General features: G+C 46.3%; 1 protein-coding gene across 3 annotated transcripts in view; it reads right to left on the bottom strand.

Annotated features, from left to right (window-relative positions):
• The window catches only part of LOC119386797 (diuretic hormone receptor), a 130,634-nt gene that overhangs the window by 31,377 nt on the left and 77,661 nt on the right, over nucleotides 1-21,596 (bottom strand). For 2 of the 3 annotated variants that reach the window (XM_037654070.2, XM_049413245.1), the window contains 3 exons: nucleotides 10,679-10,813; nucleotides 9,660-9,751; nucleotides 2,427-2,512 (listed from right to left, as the gene is read on the bottom strand). In XM_037654070.2, the coding sequence (XP_037509998.1) occupies nucleotides 2,427-2,512; nucleotides 9,660-9,751; nucleotides 10,679-10,813 (313 nt within the window). The remainder of the gene's footprint in view (nucleotides 1-2,426; nucleotides 2,513-9,659; nucleotides 9,752-10,678; nucleotides 10,814-21,596) is intronic. The other variant, XM_037654071.2, reaches the window with a different exon arrangement.

The raw sequence follows: 21,596 nt of genomic DNA, 5'->3' as shown, positions 1-21,596 counted from the left end.
TAAACGAAAAGGGCTGCTGGGTGAGGAGGTCGGGCGATGACAGATGATTTGCGGCTAATTTTCGAAAATACCTTTAGTTACCTTTAGATTATCAAGTTCAGCAGGCTGGGTGCAAATGAGAAATGAAAGGAACTTCTCTGTACAGGTTACAGTAATACCATAAGGATCTGAGGTAAATACTAATGTCCGTAGAGCTGCGGCACACCGAGATCTCGCTTTCAGTGTGCGTGAAACCAAAACTGGGATGCTTAAGCGTTCTCGTTACCAGGCCCTTCCAGTTGGCTTTACTGCTTGCGTCACCGAAGAGTGACTAATCACCGCTCTTCAGAGGCGGGGCGGCGCTGAGGTCAATTTTAAACACTCTCGAGGGGTTTTTGCCGTCGCCGTCATGCTCCGTATAAAGCTCAAATGTATAACATCAACCCGCGCAGCGTATGTTCTACCCACGGTTAAAAGCGCGCGCGGGGGCGACGAACGCGGCTGAAGTAGAGATATAAATCCAGCCGACCCATCTCCGTCGCACGGGGGCGCGTGCGATAATATCATCCCGCGTGCGAGGGCTGCCGTCGATTTCTGTTCAAGCCGAGAGGAAACGCCCCGCCCGTCTTGAACGATTTAAACAGCTCTGATGTAGCTCGAAACGACACGCACACACACGAGAAGACACTTATGGACACCAGACAACGTTATGTTGTGTCCATGTGTGCCTTTTCGTGTCCGTGTGTCGTTTCGCGCTGCATCAAAGCTGTTAAAATGAGTCACCAACAAGTCCACATTGCAACCCTCGTCTTGAAGGAGCCTGAAGGGACGCGAGGGGGAGGGGGATGTGTCGCTCGAGCAGCAACTGTGAACGTTGATTATAAGGGCGTGGTCGTGATCGCTGGCGCGCGGGCTATCTCGGCAGGCATCAGCAGACGGCTCGTTTACCATTCAACGTGCTGAGCTGTAAAGGCGAAGACACTGTGAAAACCGCTTCTCTCCCTGGTGCGGCCGTATTCTCTTAGACCAGCGTTCTGTAGAGTTACGCGATACCGGATCTGAAATGGTGAACTGCCAGTTTTGCTTCGTATAACATTACAATTTGTTGCGATCTCATTCATTGCTTCGCCCGTGCGGTGAAACTGGGATTTTATGCAATCATCCCTGCGACAATCGCGCAACCGCAGTTGACACTACGTGCACGAGTGTACACCGAGAAAGCGTCTTTACACAGCGCCCGGTAACGAGTGGATACGCACAATTTCCAGCTTGTGTGCCGTTAATCATAGGTTATGTAAGACTGATACGCGAGGGAATGACTTGAAAGCATGTAATACTGCGTTAAACCACTTGCACGCAACGTAATTCTCTTTACTGTGTTCACACGGTCGCATGTATTTACGGAAAGAGGCAAGCCAATACCGCGATCGCTGGCGCTCGCGTAATCTCGGCAGGCATCAGCAGACGGCTTGTGTGCCCTTCTACGAGATGTGCTCTCAACGCGAAGAGAGTGCACGAAAACCGCTTCTCTCCCATTCTCTCCCAGGTGCGGCCGTGTTCTCTTACACCAGCGCTTTGTAGAGTTACGCAAGATCTGGTCCAAAAGAGTTAGCTGCCAGCCTTACTTCGTATAATATTACAATTTGTTGCAATCGCATTCATTGCTTCGCCCTTGCGATGAGACTATGAATTTTTTTCTATTTTGCAATTTCCCTTTAATCTTTTAATTCGGATACTCCCCTTTATTGCAGATACTGTAAAAGAATAGTATTACAAAAATAAGGTGGCATCTTGCTACTTTGCTTAAAACAATGTGCCAAAAAGCGCCTTTGAGAATGGCGTCCCTCGGAAAATACATTATAATCAGCAGATCAGAAAAGGAAATCGCGTTTTCACAAGAGTATCAATGTCCGCCTGTTGGTTATCCTTAAGGGTGTATGTCTGTGTGTTCATTCTTTATCAATGGGACTAGAAGCTGCCCTTATCTCTTAGCGCCGCAAGTTCATAAATGTTATTGCTAAGCCAAAGGATAGGTGATAAAGAACAAATTCAAATTAGCTGTAATATGTTTGTTGACCTCCTACTTCGCAAAATGTGTCGCGTTATTTTTTAATATCTAGTTTGCGGTCTAACGTAATCGTCTATATCTGTAAAGTTGCGAGTACTTACTGAAACTTAGAATTGTAGTTTCTGAAAACGCATGTAGCGAAGTATGTGTAAAATACATAAACGGAGAGAATACGAACGCAGCAGGTGCATCTCACCACACTCATTGCTGCTGACGATGTAAACCTGTTGACTAGCTTAACACTAAGGCCAATCACATCATTATTTTTATTGAACACATAAATGAATCATTTTCTTTACTTGAGTGTACTTGTTTCCTGTGTCCAACAAAGTTGCGTTAAAGCTTCACGAAGGTGTATATATATATAATATATACTCACTTGTAGTAGAGGAAGATCCACAAGGCGATGCTGAGGGCACACAGGGACATTCCATATCCTATGTAGTAGAGAGTAGTTCCATCTATCTGCAGTGAAGAGGACAGTTGAGGTATCGGTCTATGGCATCAGTTTCTCGAAGTACGTTGATGTAAAACAGTTTAGAGTATCCGAGCGTTTAGGCGTAAACATTATATGCATGATCCCCATATAAACAGTACTGTTTTCTAAAATTTAGCCCTGTCATATATATTCCTCGTTTTTTGCTACGTTCTAGCCACAGATACGGTACTGGGTAGAAATGCTAAAGGCATAGACTACTCTAGTTTACATAGGCCCTGTCAACTGTCCATTGCTCAACACCTAAATAACACATATTTCATACATACATACATACATACATACATACATACATACATACATACATACATACATACATACATACATACATACATACATACATACATACATACATACATACATACATACATACATACATACATACATACATACATACATACATACATGCGTGGGTGCGTGCATTAGTGATGCAGAACTATCGGTAAATTGACTATCGATAGTATCGATAGTTTCTTTGAAACTATGGATAGTGTAAACAAACTATCGATAGTCAATCGGTAGTACCATCAGTAATATTACTAGCGATATTACTGCCACGCGTGTTTATTGCTTTGTTTTGATGTATTCGGGTTTCACCCACAGACTGTTAAGCTGTGTTTGACGCAGACCGCGCCGCAATGTTTGAGAAGCTTCGAGATTGTTTGACATTTTAAGATTACGCGCCGGACGCGAATATTCAAGTTTATCCGAGAGCTTACGCGAGCACCAGCGATAACGCTGGAAGGTTTGATGACTGATGTATAAAAGACGAAGCGTTCCACCGGTTATCATATTACTCTACGGCCGGCGACTGTTCTCGCCGCAATCAGTGTGCAGCGTGTATCGCTTGTATTCTGAGTTTTGATTTTCTGGGCACAAGTTCAACCAAAAAAAGAGCTTCGTATTTCTCAGTCTTGCTGCAGAATTCTTCACTGTCAAAACCACGTAACAGACTATTCATAGTGGTGCGAATAACGATGATGATGCTGGCTGGCCAAATTGCCAAAATATTCGCGATAGCCTACTATCAGCTTCGCTTAATTTATGAGGAAATTTTTATAGAGAGAAATTATTTGCGCAGTGAAAATGGCGGCATATGTCCATCAATAAGTTAATATTTAAAAGCAACCAGTTACATCTTACAGTTAACAAACTTAGTTCTTGATAATGTTTTTATTTTGAAATTATCAAATGCAATATAAAACTCAAGCCGCGCAGTTCTACCCCATGTAACGGCTTCCTTTTCCGCTACAACCTGCTCCTGCGGCTCCACTATGTACCACGCGCGCGGGGAACCAAATTTATTAGATGCGAAGCAGCTTTTTCTCGGGGCTACGTCCGTAGGTCCGTAGTTCCATTGGCGACCATCCACTTTCTACCACCAAGCATAGCCATCTGAGCGCGCGCTCGCGCCAAGGAGAAGTCTTCCTCCTCTTGTTCTTCGACCGCCTTGACGATGATACGTGCAAAGCACTTTAGGGGCCCGGGTTGCCGTAGGCTGTCCTAGCTTGGCGTAACGCAGACAAAACCATGTGTGCTGGCACATGCTAGCGCGTTCGGGCCTGTGTAAGGGGCTATGTAAGACGCTGTGGCCTCTCCCCCTTTCACTTTCTCAGCAATCATGTGATGACGTCGGGGAACGAGATTCTGCGATGAAGCCGCGTGGCGTGCTCCAACAAGAGTTCGGGACGAGTAACAGCCACAGCAACTACAGTGAATTCATGGTGTGCTGCACTTGCAAGGACGCGTTAACATCGGGCAAGGTGCCCGTGATGAACGGAACTTTAAGTCGACCCATGCGCTGCTTCGCATCCCCACATGGTTCCCTTTAGTGGGAGATGGTGAACTTTTTTTCTGCAATGAGTTCGCGCTGTTGATTTTGAACTATCGATAGTACTTACTATCGAAAGCACTATCGATAGTATCTTTAACTATCGATAGTTCGATAGTGACTCAACTATCGATACTATCGATAGTACCATCGGTAGTTCTGCATCACTAGCGTGCATGCATTCATGCTCGAATGAAGGTAAGATAGAAGGGTGGACGGATGCGCCTGTTTGTAGTTAAATCTAACTGCTGAATAGAAACCCAGCAGATAAAGCATATACATTGCTGTCGTAGTATTTATTCAAATCGTAGTAATTATGAAATTAGAGGAAGTAAAAGTCGATCAAAAACTCCTTGTCGTCTTGGCGACCACACCCCCACTTCAGCATAACGCGCGCAATGTTTTAACGCGATAGCGTTAAAGAGCTCGTATCGCAGAAATTCCGCCGTCGGCGTCGGCACCGTTGGTTGTGAGCGAAAAATCATCATCTTGTCCGTGACCGAAAAATCGAAAAAGCTGCAAATAAAATAAATAATAAAAATTTGGGTCCGAGTGAGAATCGAACCCAGGCCGTCTGGGTGGCAAGCAGGTGTTCTACCACACAGCCACGCCTCTGCTTGGAGCTGCACTGAAAGTAACTTTGATGCTTCCAAAAAATACGCGTCCTGCATACAGGTGTCACAGTACGAGATGTAATATGGCAGTAATATTGCGTGTTACAAGCGAACATTGCCATCGGGCGTCACACCACGTCAATATCATAATGACTTCTTGGTTTAAAGAGAGCCACCCTTTACAAAAGGCACACACATTACTACGCGTATTCCCTTAAGACCACGTAGTGGGTGCATCACAGCTTCGAAAAAGGTTCTCGCGCATAATTACTCCTGGTTTAAAGCATGCTACCCATTACATAAGGCACACACCTTATTGCGCGCATTCTGTTAAACACTCGTAGTGTTCGAAGTGCGCACTAGGGGCAGGATATTGCTATCGCGTTCAACCCTTAAAGGCGAAGCTTAAGCGTCCCCCAATTTTTATCAACTGAGCTGCCGCCGGGAAAAAAGAAAGCCGGGAAGGCTAGGCGCTCATATGGCCCTTTACGTCCTTATATATTATGTTGATTTGCGTGAAGTGGCCATAGTGTTTATGGACCGTAATACGACGTGATTGCGAACTCGCAGCCTCAAACGCGATCCCTCTCGCTGGGATCGACATAGGTGCCGCCCAGCCAGCCCTGTACGGCACTAAATATAGACAAAGTTGCGTAGTTCACAGCGCTACAGCGGTGCCATCTGTGCGCAGTTCCTTCCAAACAACGTCACCAACGCAATATGCCTGATGATTCTGTCAGCATAGTAAACCGCACGTGCTTAGCTTATACGAGGGACCTGACACGCGGCCCGCGAACTTTTCCCTGATGGTCCACCCCACATGAGTGTTGGCGTGCCATATATATATATATATATATATATATATATATATATATATATATATATATATATATATATATATATATATATATATATATATATATAAATGAAGGAAAGAAGTGTTAATTTCAAGGGCTCGTTTTCTTTGTTATACACAATATTAATGAGAACTAACAGACAATAATGCCAAGGAAAGTATAGGGGATGTTTTTAGTAATAATTGTAAGGTAATTGTGAAGAAAGAAAAGTGGACGAAAAGATAGCTTGCCGCGGGCAGGGACCGAACCTGCGACCTTCGAATAACGCGTCCGATGCTCTACCAATATATATATATATATATATATATATATATATATATATATATATATATATATATATATATATATATATATATATATATATATATATTAGTAAGTATGTTCATGCTCATGGTGACTTTTCATGAGGCAAGCCTTGTGGTCACCCCGTGTGAAACATACCCGTGTGACCAGAACTCGATTATTTAGGAATCGGCGTCCCTACTTAAGCCATTCTAGAGATCGGTATCGGTATATGTTCGAATCCTGACATCGCAACCCCTTCAGAAATGACCCATATATGAGATACGAGAAAGGCCGCCTTTGAAATAGCAACGTCAGCTGACATTTTGTACAAATTAGTCCCCCCCCCCCCTTCCTGCTCCCTCCCTCTCCTACCATCTTCACTGTCCCGGCGCTTGCGACACTGAATTTTGTGACTGCGGCCCGATAACTGAGGTGAATTTGAGTCCCTTTGCTTACACTATAGCTAGTGGGATCGCACCTGTAGAGAATTTACAGAGTTTGAGTTATTCGAGGCTTTGGTGTTCGAGAGGGGGACATCCCAGAAAGGCGAAGGTATACACTGCGCTATCGGCGCATTTCTAGTCGCATAGACTCTCAGCTGGCCCACGTCTTCGTCTGTATGTCCACACTTAGAGCGAAGCTATGGCGATGAGGGGAGGAGCGATAACGCAGCATTGTGGTTTTACTGCGCGATGTTTAGACGACAAAGCTCGCCGCAAGCGTTTAAAGTGCCGCGTGTCGACCATATTTTCATAAGTGCGTGTCGTACCCGGTTGTTCCATCGACGAAGCCCCTCCACAAAACGAAAACGCTCAAACACTTGCCGACCGGTTGGCTTAGCACAACAGCATCAGGGCGAACTGGGGAAAGGGGGGCTTTAGCAGTGCAACTCGTCAAATAACATAAATGCCGAATCCGGTACCAACGTCTTGTGCACCACTCCGTCACCGTTTTCTCGGAATGAAAGCTGATGTTCCGAGAACCCCTAGTTCAGCTGCCGCTCGCCCGGATCGAAGCGATCACTCGCCCAACTGACATTTCTACAAACTACATACTGAGGCAAGGTGTGTGACCGGGCTAGTTGGTATTCCATATTGACGTGAACAGCGCGTGTAATACACAAGGACGAAGAAACGACGAGGACTAGCGCTGACTTCCAACTGAAATTTATTAACACAAACATAGAAAAACGAGAACAAGTAGGCAAGTACGTACGTTGAACAAGTAGGCAAGTACGTCTTGCAAACGTACGAGAACAAGTACGTTTGCAAGAGCATAACCAAAAGGTACGCAGAGGGACAGAAGGTTTTCTTGCAATGCACTGTTCACAATGCGGGTGCGCTCCAGCATTTGATAACACACAGATTTTAGCTAGGCATCGCCAGGATAGCACGCGCATAATCATTGAAGCTGCTGCCATTGCTAAAGGCAATTGTATCAGCAAACCTTCAATCGCCCTCACTGAAAAAGAAATAGATTACCTAAGTTCATCCGGCCAGATAACCTAGACATACTCTGGTTGCTTCTCCTGACGTCTTTCCGCGGTTTCGTGGTTTTTGCTTAATAATTCTTCTTGGCTCTTGGTTCCCTCTCCATGCCTGCCGTCATGCGCAATTCAAATGAGCGTTGATCACGTGTGCCTACTTGTTCTCGTTTTTCTATGTTTGTGTTAATAAATTTCAGTTGGAAGTCAGCGCTAGTCCTCGTCGTTTCTTCGTCCTTGTGTATTACACGCGCTGTTCACGTCAATACATACTGAGGTCGTTGAGCTGTTCGCGCGATTAATATGAAGATACCCTCGTGGAACTTGCAGTATCAGTGTCACAGCGACCTTCATTGAACGTTCTTTTGTCTCCAAAAGATGGAAGAGCGCATCTTTTCTTCGGCTAATGCACCGAACGCAACAGCTTGCGACAGTTCTCGCTTCTTATGCCCCTTTCACATGAAAATTGAGAAATCGGAGTAATTTGATTGTTATAGGCGATATATCGTTACACCTGCTATTGTTATAAATGGATTCTATTGTATTGAGCCCAACGCTTTTAGCAAAGGAAACCTCTCAGTACCTTCTTTAATTTGATGTACCTGCTCAGCTGGTCTCGATAGTCAAGTGAAGCTTAGTTTAAACCATGCCTTCGATCGGACACCTCCCCCGGTCACCTTCAGCCGCCGCTCCGCGGCCACGATGAACGTTTCCTTACATACGCCACCACACATTGTCACCTTAAACGATGGTACAAATGCCTCGAACGACTCTGCCGCATTCTGATTTCCGCGCAAACATGGTTACCTCCTAGGAGATATTTGTAGGTCAGCTTGTTTGCGCATGACCAGGAGCGCAAACTGTGATACGGACAAAGAACTACGAGGCAGCACTCATCCCGTCCTATTTCTTTCTCCGTATTCAAGTTCACGCTCATCTGCTTTACTGGTTACAGTTCCTTCTAAGGAGCCGCATGCGTATACTGCTGCACAAACACCGACAGTGTGAAAAGAATAGTACATCCACCTTAAATATATCTGATTCATTATTTCAGCACGGCCACTCGGCTTCATTTGGGCAGTGACAAATGTCGGCAGTTATCCTTCGTCATACTACGCACAAATGAGATGCGACGCAGCTGATGTCCCTGTTCGAAATGGCATTCGTAACCTCGTCACACTAGTGACGCACTTGCTGTGTGCAAACATTTGCGGTAGAGCGGTTCTTACTAGATGTTCACTACACCGCGCGGGATCAAGGACACGGAATAGCGAACTTCAAGTTACCGGGCGTGTTTCATTCAGTCTCATCTCGGCCATCATCGTGGCGCGACACCACTGACGGTGCACACCATCGTTTGCGTATGCCTGGTAAGTGGCGGTACACTGATTGTAGTGCGAAAGAGCATTTGCATCTTCTGCTGCTTCGCGTTTACCTGTCCCCTTCTCGTACCCTTATAACAGTGACAAAGCGAATAATAGGTTCTAATGAGGCTTATATACTGCTATCTATGGTGATGGTAAAATAGAAGTTTGTGGCAGTGTTTACGATGTTACCTTTTTTTTTGTTCTGCTTTAAAGGTGGTTATTGAATGGATGCTACAAATCAATAAACACCAATTTCTGTTTAGTTGACAACAGTGAGGACAAAAAAAAGTAAGGGGAAATTACAATTTTCCAAATCAATCCGAAAGTATCGCTGAATATTTTAAATTTTACTTGTATACTCAGATCCAGATAAGGGCGAGTATGCAATACCCTGCCCCTTCGGTTTGTGGAGCTGGAACTTTCCACGATTTTCTCAGGAAGACAGGAATACGAACGTGAAACATCACGCTGACTCTTTACGAGAGTTCAGTAATCACGTAGTGCTTGTGGGGCACGACTTCAGTCTTCATTTAGTACAGCGAATCATTTGCAGCAAGCTTTGATAGAGGAGGGGTAATAACGCAGGGCAGCTTTAAGCTTCGCGAACTGTGCACGAAAAACAGTCACATCACTCACACACGAAACAGGCCATTCGAAAATACCGCTGTTTCATACTCACTGGCCTTTCAACTTCGAAGAGTGGAACACAATGGGAGTAATCCGATTTGCTGGCCCAGACGCCCGCGGTCGAGCAGAAGCGTGACGCGTTTTCTGCGTGGTCAAATAAGAGGACAGCCTGAGAGATGGGAGTCGCCAGACCACGCCGGCCATAACAAGATATTTGGAGCAAAGGCCATCAGACAGAGCTGCATAGTTATATTTAGAAGGCTGACAGAATTTCTTTTGTTGTAGAAGATAACTTGCTTGGATGAAAGTTTGCACTTATGACAGGCCTGTACTCACCAAACTGTTAGCCGTTTCTGATGCTAGACTAACATTCACCGCGCTGGCTGGCAAACGGCAAGAACTTAAGCACAAAAATATGTATGAGCGGAGCTTCCAATTTTCTTCCCTCTTTCCGCCACACCAACTTGAAGATATTTTTACGTTCGATTGTATGAGTGAGTGAGTGAGTGAGTGAGTGAGTGAGTGAGTGAGTGAGTGAGTGAGTGAGTGAGTGAGTGAGTGAGTGAGTGAGTGAGTGAGTGAGTGAGTGAGTGAGTGAGTGAGTGAGTGAGTGAGTGAGTGAGTGAGTGAGTGAGTGAGTGAGTGAGTGAGTGAGTGAGTGAGTGAGTGAGTGAGGCAACTTTATTCGGTCCACAACAGACGCGAGTAACTTCAACGTCACCTGGCTAGGCCCACTTGGGGACTATCAGGTAAACCTGTGTGAGGATCACAAATGACTTTCGATTTTTTTTTTTGTGACAGCATGTCAGATTCTGTAACGCCAATCGGCGCCTGAAAGACCTTCGGTCAGGCAGTAGTATTAGCCTTCGAGAACGAATGACGCTTTGAAAATATTAAGCCGGCGTACCGATTACTACTGCATGTACTCAAGTATGCCGTTACACGGCAGGCTTCGAGATTCTGTCATTCAAAAAGTTCACTAATTCTGCAACATCTTTTTTCATGCTTGTGAATGACACAGCGCAGTAGCCGGTCATTACAAAAGACCTCATGTCGTATGGTCGTACTTACGTGTTGTGTCGTAGTGGACTCCATTGAGAGTAGCGAAGCACGGAATGGAAGATGTGTGCGCGGCTGGCGTCCGAGGCCAGCACGACAGCCCGTCCCAGGTTGGCAGGCAGCTTAGCACAGTATCCACTTTCACCTCTGGGACGGCGTGCAAGAGATAAAGGTCGATAACAAAAAGAGCAAAAGAAAATTAGCACACTATGGAATGTACCTGGTGTCTGTACATATGCTGGAGGCAGGGACTCACTCATGGGAATGAGATTCATTGTAAGAGATGCTGCCGTTATAATATCCGATGACCCCTCACAGACTGGAATGACTGATGCATTTTTTTAAAGTTCTTGAAAAAAATTAGACGTGGCTTTCTGCGAACTTCCCAACACGGCTAAACTAAAGTTATGTGCACTGTCCTGGCTCATAAGCATTTCGTGCGTTACTTAGAGTGTGAAAGCAGTGAGATAAAGACACACAAAAGAGTAACAAAACTGATAAGTGGCAGGCTCACACATACAACAGGGTCAGTACTGAAAGAGTGAATTGACGCATAATCCGTTAACAAAATATTCCCTTGAACAAATCATGCTTCTGTGCACAAAGGCCTTTGGAGATATGCACGAGTCGGCATTGGATGACGAGTTCGTTTGAAGACTCGACGTTTTTTCCTTCTCAAAAAATTTAAGTGTGCTTATCACACAACAGTTTAATTCAGCAGAGCAGAAGTCGCAGTGCTTTGTACTTTTTTTTATTTTTACGTTTATCTTTTTGTTTCGAATGATGGTGTATTTGCATATTCTGTGGAATGTATAGCGTGCGCATACAAGCAGAAACGAATAACATAAGGCGCACACTTACAATCTTATTTAAAATATATCGTGATACTTTTAAATGCGAAGCATTTCTTAGCGAAACCAAAACACTTAGGGCGTTTCTATTTACGTATCTATTTATCTATCTAACTATCCGCTTGCATGTGGGTGCTCTCGTGATCGTCTCCTTAGCTTGGTGTAGACGAAAATTAACATGGAAGGGTAATAGGATTTGACGAATACGACTGTGTAGTCATGACATGAATAACGTGAAAATCCTGTCGCGTACGTCGTCAAACACTTTCCTACAGACACGTGTGGCACATACCCGTATGCCACGAGCCACGGTAAGTGCGTATGCGCCACATGTGATTGACAGTTTATATCTCCCCAGGAACGGCGAGAACAAACATTGGTCATTTAAATGCGAGAGCGCAAAGAAAGACCGACATCGGCAGCGTTGACACGAAGAATGAAAAGATTAAAATATCAGGGTTCCAACAGGAATCGAATCAAAGTAGTCTGCGTGGCAGTCAGGTATTCTACCACAAAGCCACGCCACCCTTGAAACTGCTTTGGAAAAAGACTTTATGCAGGCATAATGTCCGTGCTGCGTCAATTCTGGTTGCAGTGCTGGCTATCTAATTTTAATACAAAGCAATAAATATTAGATATGCTCTCCTATGATACAGAGGTCATGTCATGTTAATATCAACTGTGGTTCCAATGTTGGCTCCGCTTTTATAGTTTAATAAACATTACATTTGTGCTCCTATGATTCAGCAAGCTATATTGAAGCGTTGCTCGACCCCGGAGGAATACGCTAACGAAAGTTACGTATGATATTCGCATCATCGCACAGTAAAGTGCACTTCGTTTCGATAATACTCACGTCTGTGCTCTAAAGTGAGTGTTGACGTTACGTCAGGCCAAAAGTTGCCCTTTAGGCGCCAGTGTAGCCGACGTGCCTTGTAAGGCCACGATGTGCACACAACTGCTATACTTACAAAACACATCGATCAAACTCGCAACGCTTGTCTAAAAGCCAAAAGATGCGGCATAGACAAACTACTCGCTGATTGCTTCGCATGAAACCGATTCTCACGGAGCGTGGGATCTGCCGAATGCTTTTGAACCTGCTGTAAAACAAAGCGCATGTTCCGAAAAAATGCTTCACGCACGTGTGCATCCACTCAAAAAAGAAAAAAAGAATTGCCTCTTCTGTTGGCAGTAGCATTGATGCCTGATTAATGCGCCTGATATTAAGGTTAGAAATATTTTGATGTCAGATCTTTCATCAAACGCATGATAGCTACATCAGTGAGGCATCAATGCCTCACTGAAGCCCTACGGCGAATATATCGTGACAACAGTGAAGAATGCTGTTGTTTTTATTGCTTGCTTGAGTGTATGCACAAGTGTCAGTGACTGTGGCAACATACAGAAAAAAGAGGCACGTCAAACAAGTAGACCACGCTTCCGCATGTTTCCTAACACGAGATTCCGCATGGGAACAAATATCCTCAACAATGAAAAATCCTCATGTAGGCCGCCTTCTATAGAGTAGAAGAAAACGCAAGAAAGACTGCGACTTCTTTCGAAAACAACCTTGAACAATCAAAAGGACTAAGCGGCTCTACTTCCAAGAGCTATCTCAAGTCGAGACATTTCATCGCGTAAAAAGGGAGGAGTTGAACAAAGCAATCAAAGGCGCTAAATTTGTCATGGCTACAAGACCTCACGAATTACGAAGGCGGGATGTTCGGCAAAAAAAAACCTAAACAACTGCATTACGGTGAATCAACGAAGGAAATTACAAAAAAACGAAGTCATTCAGGTCGAAAGAGAGAATTAATAGGCTGCTACAAAGCATTCAGATGCCCCTGCATAGTTATGGTGTTCTGTCGTGCGTTTTGCGATGTTTGTATATACGCAGATGCCTTTGACATGCAATATAAAAGACGGTGGAAGTACGAAGCATGCCCTCAGCACCCAGCCTTTTCTAATCACATAGCATGCGCACAGACAGGCGCAACTCGTAGAGACAGCCCGTGTCAAATGACATCCTGTTTAGGCGCTGCTACACATTTGGATCGCTGCTTTCGATTAGCGGATGCACAACGGTTGAGCGAATATGGCATTGTGCCAGTGCGACAGTCCCGTTATTTTCTTCCTCCTCCGTCTGGCATGCTTCGGCTTCAAGCACAGTGTAAGGAACAAGATGTGACTGGCACAAAACTTTTCGTACTGCTTTCCGAAGGCTAACCTAACTTCTTGGAGTGGTTTGTTGTCGAGTCACTTCCAGCAGCATCAGTTGTATACAGACTACACAACAGGCCGCCATCTTGTGTGTTTTCTATTTCTTTACTAATGAGATTCGCGCAATGTTCAGAGTATGGGCAGTAACAGCGTGTTTTGTTGCTTTGTTTTAACCCTTTGCCTACCACGAAAAAAAGAAGAAAGCTGCACCAAATTTGCCTGAAATTTTTTTTGCGCTGAAATTGTAGAGCTTTTTTTCTTTTTCTGAACAAAACGGCACCATTATTTCAATTCAATGGGGTTCCTTTATTTCACTATTTGCGTAGAAAAAATTGCTCCAAGATGGCTTCACCACATCGCAATACAATGAGAGATGGTAATACAATGAAAACCGAGACACACATGGCACAGCATGGATAAGCGTGGCTGTCTAGCGTCAACACAACTATGACGAGTATAGGCGCCATTGGTTCCTTGACCAATGGCGTCTATATTGACCAGTTCTTGTTGATGACGAGTGCACTCGTCATCGGTAATTTTGGTGCAAAACTCACGATGACTACAATCTTCAACGGGAGGGAAAGCGTTAAATGCCAACGATATTTTTGGGTGAGCACGATGTCAATTATAAATGGCTACCCGGTCCACGTTGAAGTTTAGTGCGCCTTAGCAATAGTGAAGGAATATCGTCGAGCCGCCGTTAAGCTATTCGCATTGATAACCATAATTGGCTCCGTTGTATTTTTTTTCTGTTCTAAAATTAGAGGAGCGGGTCATATTAGGGGCAAGTACAACGCAGAACTTGAAACGAAGTTTGCACGGCGAGCCTAACATTTCCAAATCAGTTCACGAATTGCATAAGCGCCGTTTAAAAATTTAGTATCAACGAATCACTTTAAAGGGCTGGGTAGGACATGTTCAGCTTGGAGGCCTGCTTACGTTACGTCAACCACTCACATTTTCCACCAAATTAAGGATGTATCACTTCATTTGTACCAGACACAGGGCTGTTCCATGAATGCTTCAATATCAGTGAATATAACTAGCTTCGCATTAGCGTGTCGGTGTGATCACAATAGCCTGAGGACTTATTCACTATATTTACGAATTATCTTCATTTACTTTGGATTTTACAGGCGTGTAAACGCGCGCTCACTTGCTGCCTTTATAAGTAAAAAGAAAAGACAAACTTAAGCCGGTCTTAATGTTCCGTTCAAATGCATTTAATGACTCTAGCCCCTAGCGTTTGGTGAACTTCTGGCTCACTTCGGCAGAACTTAGATTACATTTTAGTCGTGGACTTGCGTAGCTTCTGTTTGCACATATAATCCATTAGGATCGGCTGCTTCGCCGTCGTCCACTTGAATGAGCAAGCTGATGAGTGAAGGAAGACCGTTCTATAGTGGTTATGTGCCACCTTGATGGCACATGCCCATTATCTGCTCTATCAATGAACTCATTAAATTAACAATAATTAATTGTCGTGATAGTTATTTGGCCCGAGTCTTTGGCCCCTAACTTACGCTGCGATATCATATGTACCCTAAAGATGTCTTACCTTGAAGCATTATTTGGCTTTCATAACGTTCGAGCCAATGCTAAATTTCCGGTAGGCTGGGGGCGGATTCTGGTGTGCTCCTTGAGAAACATATTGGCGCTCGGTGCTAGCGTCATAAAATGCCGAATTAATGAAGGCGTTTGCTGCGCCTAGGCTCTTTGTAGTCATAGACAAGTACAAGAGAAAGTTTTCTGTTTTCCTTTTCTTTTTATGCACTAGCGCAATAAATAAACTAAAAGGAAAATAATTCTATGGCTTTACATGCTGAAACCGAGACATTATTATAAGGCGTGCTGCACTGTGTGACTCGAGATTACTCTTCGTTACTTGGTATTATTTAACTGATGTTATTTACCATGCCTCTCGGTCCAAGTAGACGGGTGTTCTTAAAGGGCCCCTCACCAGGTTTGACAATTTTGAGCTAACGAGCGCAATGCATACACTGAGCGTTCACGATCACGTCTGCCAAAATTTGCAACGCTACGCGCCGCGGAAATGGGTCAAATTTCAAGGTGAACGCTGCTTGCCCTTCCTCTCGCGGGCGCGCGCTTTAGAGAATGAGGGGATGACGTACATGAGAAAATGGCCCTACGTAGATGGTAGTGCTGTGACGCCGCTCCTCTACGTAGACGACTGCGCTCTGACGTCGTCAACAGTAGCACGTGACACTGCGATAATTATTTGACACGACATGTGTAGTTTCTGTAATTTGTTGCTTGAACAGATTAATAAAACTTGAGAGAAAAAATTGGCCGCGTATCTGCGTGCTTCGCTGCAAATGTCGTCTAAAGACGATAGAAGAGGCGCTGCGTGAGATATGGACGCCATCTGGCAATACGTCGGGAAACACGAGTGCTGTGTTGCGGGCTGGTAGTCCCGGCGCAGCGGCAGGCGAAGACCGGCGGTGACCAACGCGACCGGTGGGGACGCCGGCCAGCCCGAACACGCTGTTTGGCGCGATGCGCCGAAGGAGAAGAAACGTCCGCACTCAACGAGTATTCTCCACAAACTCTCTTACTTACACGTCGCCTGGGTAAAACAGGAATGCCAGAGCGGCGCCCCCTGTCATTCGTACAATGCATAGAGTTTCATACAATACCCTAGAGAGGAAACTGGCGCTGCGATCGTTCAACCACCATGGGAATGATGGGAAGTACAGGCTTCGGATTGGATAGCGTTAACTAGCGAACTGTCTACGGATCTTTTTCTACAGTTTCAGTTTCGTTCTTCGCGAGGCGTGGGTAGTGGGGTGCGTTTCAAAGCATTCAAGCAGCGCCTTTGTTGTTCAAAGAGGCTGAAGACCGCTAGATCTCTTGGTTTGCTGCGACGCTGCAGCTTTACAGGTTGTATTTCACAGTTTTAGCAAAGCGTCGTGCACTCACCGCTTCGCACAGATGTAGCGTCCCATGTCAGTGCAGCAAACTGCATCGAGTTCACGTTTGTTTGATGAGCGCGTCTTACCAAAAGTCGTTCAAATCAGCTGCAAAACGACGGCGAAGCTAAGTAGACGCACCGTCGCGCTCCTCTGACTCGACTTCACAACAAAACGAGAGATGCGTTGGACGCAGACCACTTGAACAGACGCACCTGGCATCGCAGCAGACGATTCGTTAAGTGTTTCTCACTCAATACAGTACTGTTATTTCCATAAATAGATAATGCGTACTTTCGAGGGAAAAACAAGCGTGTTTCTTTTCAAGTGTTGTACAAAAATTATTTATTATTTGGTGATGCCAAATCTGGAACACAATTGCAGAGCAATGCATACCCTGGTGGTTGAATTTGTCCAGGTTTCAGTTCTATCTCACGGTCACGCAAACTTTTTGCAATAAGTTTTGCATACAAAAGAATGAAGCAAGTTTTAATTGGAAATAACTTCACATCGCTTTGTTTTACACTCGGCAAACAAGCGTCGCGAATCTCAAGAACCTAATCCATCTCAAGCAAATCCGAAGCCTGTACTTCCCATCATTCCCATGGTGGTTGAAGTGCGTCTCAAGGAGCCCGCGTAGACACTAGCGCCAGATTCCCCTCTAGGTATTATTGTAAGAAACTCTATGGTACAATGCAATACTGAACCGAAACCGAAACACAACATGAGCTTGTGCAGAGGGCACGGAGGAAGACAAGTTTCAGCGCAGTCGCATTTTCAGCGCACCTTAAGAAACTAGGGTTGTAACATTGTAGGGCGAGTAGGGCCAGAAGGACCGTCACGACGAAAACCTGCCTCCTCAGTCGTATTCGCCTGTAACGTTGGTGTGGCTTCGCGTTCCCTCCTCCGCTCCTGGCCTTTCCACAAAGCTACTGCCTAAGTACGAAGGCCCCTACCGCGTCCTACGTCAAGCATCCCCAGTTAACTATATGATTGAGCCTGTTCAATCATCTACGGACCGCCGTCGTCGCGGCCGCGAGACTGTTCACGTCGATCGACTGAAGCCGCATTATGACCCACCAGTTGTACCTGTTCCTTAGGTCGTCAGGAGGCCAGGATGGCTCCTTTTCCGCGGGGGAGTGATTCGTAACATGGTAGGGCGCAGACAAGGAGGTTAAAAAAAGAATGCTGGATTGGCGATTATTGCGTAAGAGTGAAGCCGTGCCCACCAAAAGATGGCGGCTGCGGCCGCCATCTTAGTAGGGGCACGATAAATCATCGGCGTTTGCCGAAGGAAAGCGAGCGTTCTCCACGCACGCCAGACGAGTTTAATACGGCAACTTTTACGGGTCAGATACTGCTCCAAGCGTGTCTTTGTGTTACTAGTTTTTATCAGTAAGCCTCAAAGTCATGGCAAATTTTATTGAAGATCAATCGCCAATACTCCACTCGACGGGTCACTTTTGTCGGCAACAACTATCTTTTATTTTATAATTAACGTAGTATTTATACTAACAGATCAAAGCCATTTGATCTCTTAGTAGGCACCACCAGAAGAGAGCATGCTTCCGAGCTCTTTGGTGGGCGAAAGCTGGCTGCACTTGTGCTGGCAAGGCGTTGCGAGAGCTTCCACTCCAGAATTTTTTTTAAACCTCCTTGGGCGCAGACAAGAACGCCTGCGAAAGAAGACGACGAAGACGGTTGTTGTTGGCGCTCGCGCTTGCTCGGCTTGGACCGCTGATCGCTTCAGCTGTGGCAATCTTTTAATGAATGCGTTACTGTCTCAACGTTAAACGCATACCAACAAGGTCTTTAAAATTGCGTATCTATGTATTTTCTGTTAAAGGAACACACCGCCTAATACTTACCTAGTGATGTTGCGCCTCAGATATGAGTAATGTTTGCTTTTTGATCAACAATGTACACAAGTATGAACCTATTCAGCCGTTCACGATGGCTGGCCCTTGGGCAAGTGGTTAAACTTTGGCCGAGTGGCTGAATCGAGGGACGTGCCGACAAACAGAAAGACAGACAGAAGGACAGACAGAAAGACAGACCAAAATTTCTGCGTTTAACTTCCCCAAGAAAGACTATCGTCTTTAATAATGAGACACACAAAGGGAATTTGTGCGTCTTTTTCATTTTCTTTTTCGTGAACTGCAGCGAGATGCGGGGCTAATGTGCCTCCCTTTCCCATGCATTCGTGCACCCGCGGTTAGCGCATCGAGCAGACGCCAGCCCTGGAAACGAAAGTAATGTTCTGGCGCGTTCGAGCACTCATTATGCTCATTTATTCTACCGCGTCTCAGTAAACGTTAATGCGGCACTGGCTCATAATACCACCAGGGAACAGCACCTATGGCGCCGTCTGCAAACGCGGACTTTACCTACCCCCTCCCTCCTCTCCCACTACCGACCCACCCCACCTTCCTGCCCTCTGTGCAATGCACCGAGGGCAAACCTAACCCACATTCTCCTGGCCTGTCCGTCTTCTCCTCCTCCCGGCGGGTCGGTGCCACTCAAGACCTGGGAGGACTGGGAGACCTCGCTACGCTCCACGGACCCGGCAAGGCAGAAGATCGCCGCCCGCCGGGCTGCCAACGTCATGGACTTATTAGACATGAACGTTTGAGTGTGGTGGGGCCGCGCGGGGACCCAGGGGGCCTGGGCGGTCCTGAATTCCCTTGCAATAAAGTTTTTTCGACTCGACTCGACTCTCGTGCCCGTAAAAATGTCTCAACTTTCATGCTCGTCCCGCAGAAACAGGCAGTGCACCACAGAGAACGCCGACAAAACGCCCACGGCCGCTACATAAAAACAATGGTAGCGGCCGTGCAACGCCGCTCGCGTGCTCGGGCTGGCTCGGGCACGTCATGCGCACGTGACCATGCATGCGCATGACGTGTTAATGCGTATGTGTCAAGTGAAGAGGGCAGGGAAGGGATTTGGCTTGCGAAGGCTACACGGGGCGAGTGGCAAGGGTTTGAAACTCGCCTCCTCGCATCATGGTTTCGTGCCGCTACAAATTATTGTTTTTCTCAGCTCGTGATGAACCGATTTGAAAAATTCTTGCGGCATACTGCTCTTCATTCGGCACACAACAACTTCCAGGGTCTAACTAAAATTTGCTATGTGGCCTGGTGAGGGGCCCTTTAAATTTTAACCCCATGGAAATGCGACCGCCATGGAGTGGTATAGAGCCTACAGTCGCGTCCAGAGCCAGCATTCCAGTCCGCAGTAGCGCTCCTAACGGCTAACAGAGAAGGGGGTACGGTATCTATTCCTTCCCTCTATGATCACGGCTCATCTGACAACGGTACTGTGGTGCTTCATCGTCATCTGTGCTCCGGGCCCAAAAATATTCGGGCGCCCGTTCACAGCAGCGTTTTAAATGCGCGCCCGAACGATGAGAGTTTCTGAATGAGTGATGCGGTGCGGCACTGGCTACTGCACAGCGTGAACAAATTTTCACTAGTGAAGCCAATCAGAGGGTTTCGCGGGGCAAAGTTGGGACGTTTTTACGGCGCTTGCGGCATACCCGACTGTACTACGCAAGAAGTCCGTGCCTTCGTTTCGGAAGCGAAGTTGTGAAGGTCTTGACAGTTCTCTCAAAACAGCTGTTAAAGGGCCTCTAAACCGCCCAGCGGTCGAAATTTAGTTGAGGTGAGAAAGTTGTGCTCGAGTTTACAACGAACACGTAGCCCTGAGAATTTTTCGAAACGGTGCCGTAATAGCGGAGTTACACGCGTGTGATGATCGAAACGCGACGATCGCTTCTTTCCCTCTTTCCTACGCTACCCTCTTCCAAAACCGCTTTGCCCTCCTCGCTGCTGAGTGCCCCTCTTTATCTTGCGTGGCATACGTCACCGCTGACGTGCTGTTCGAGACAGCGTCTACTTCCGGTTGCCGCGACTCCGGCGACTCCGACGCTCCAGCTCGCCGTCAACTCTGTGTGGTATCTGGGTGCACTGTTCGTTGACTAACCGCTGTTGCTGCCGTGCCGGACCGTGCCCCTACGAATCGTGCCGGTATGGACCCTGTGTTGCGCGCACGCCTTCAAAGGATCGCCAACGTGATGGACCCGTACGGGGACACGCCGTGCCAGACCACCTCGGCTCGAGATGAGGAGCCGAGCTCGAGTTCACGGAGCTCATGAAACCGCAAGGCGTGGATGTGCAATTATAGCGACTTCGCGGTTGCGTTACGGGCCGCAGATGTCGATTCGCAAGCGGCAACACGACCAAGAACAACAAGGTGCGCGCGAACAGCTGTTTGCAGAGTAACCGGAAGTCGTCGGTTGTCTTTCGGCCAATCGCAAACATCGAAAGTGATAACGTCATCGAGTTTCACAGCTGATGTCACACATGTCAGTGGCGGGAATGGCGGGGACCGGAAAGGAGAAGCTATGGTTTTTTTCGAAATTGTGGCGCGCCCTCGACCTGTAGCGCTGCGGCGTGTGACATCGTTTGTCGCGACGGCATTCTGCACGCGATGCGCTTCTTTACTTGAAATGTTTTGGAAAATGTCGGAGGGGGTTTAGGGGCTCTTTAAGGCAGCCGTAATTTGTGCGGCCTATCCTGTGTGGTCTGCCATGTGTGACCTGTCAGGTATGTGCCACAGGAATTGTGTAAATCCCAATACTCACCGCTGGACCACTAAAAATGAAGAAGGCAACAGTTAGCACAACACGAGCGAACGGGAAAGGCAACGATGGCTACAAGAAGACTCGAAGCGATGGAAGGCCTACGCCAACGACGAAATGCCGGTACATCTGTGAGAGCTGGGAACGTTTGGTTTCAGCACGAGTTTCTGTCTCTGCAGTTTGGACATCCGTGTCGTGTCAGTGACTGTGTGTGGTTCAAATCGAACCTCTCTACGCGGAGAATCAACGTAGAAACAACCTACCATCAGCTAGTTAAAGCCTCG

This window comes from Rhipicephalus sanguineus, chromosome 3, assembly GCF_013339695.2.
Source record: "Rhipicephalus sanguineus isolate Rsan-2018 chromosome 3, BIME_Rsan_1.4, whole genome shotgun sequence".
Classification (NCBI taxonomy): Eukaryota; Metazoa; Arthropoda; class Arachnida; order Ixodida; family Ixodidae; genus Rhipicephalus; species Rhipicephalus sanguineus.
This window is presented reverse-complemented; position numbering and strand designations above follow the sequence as displayed.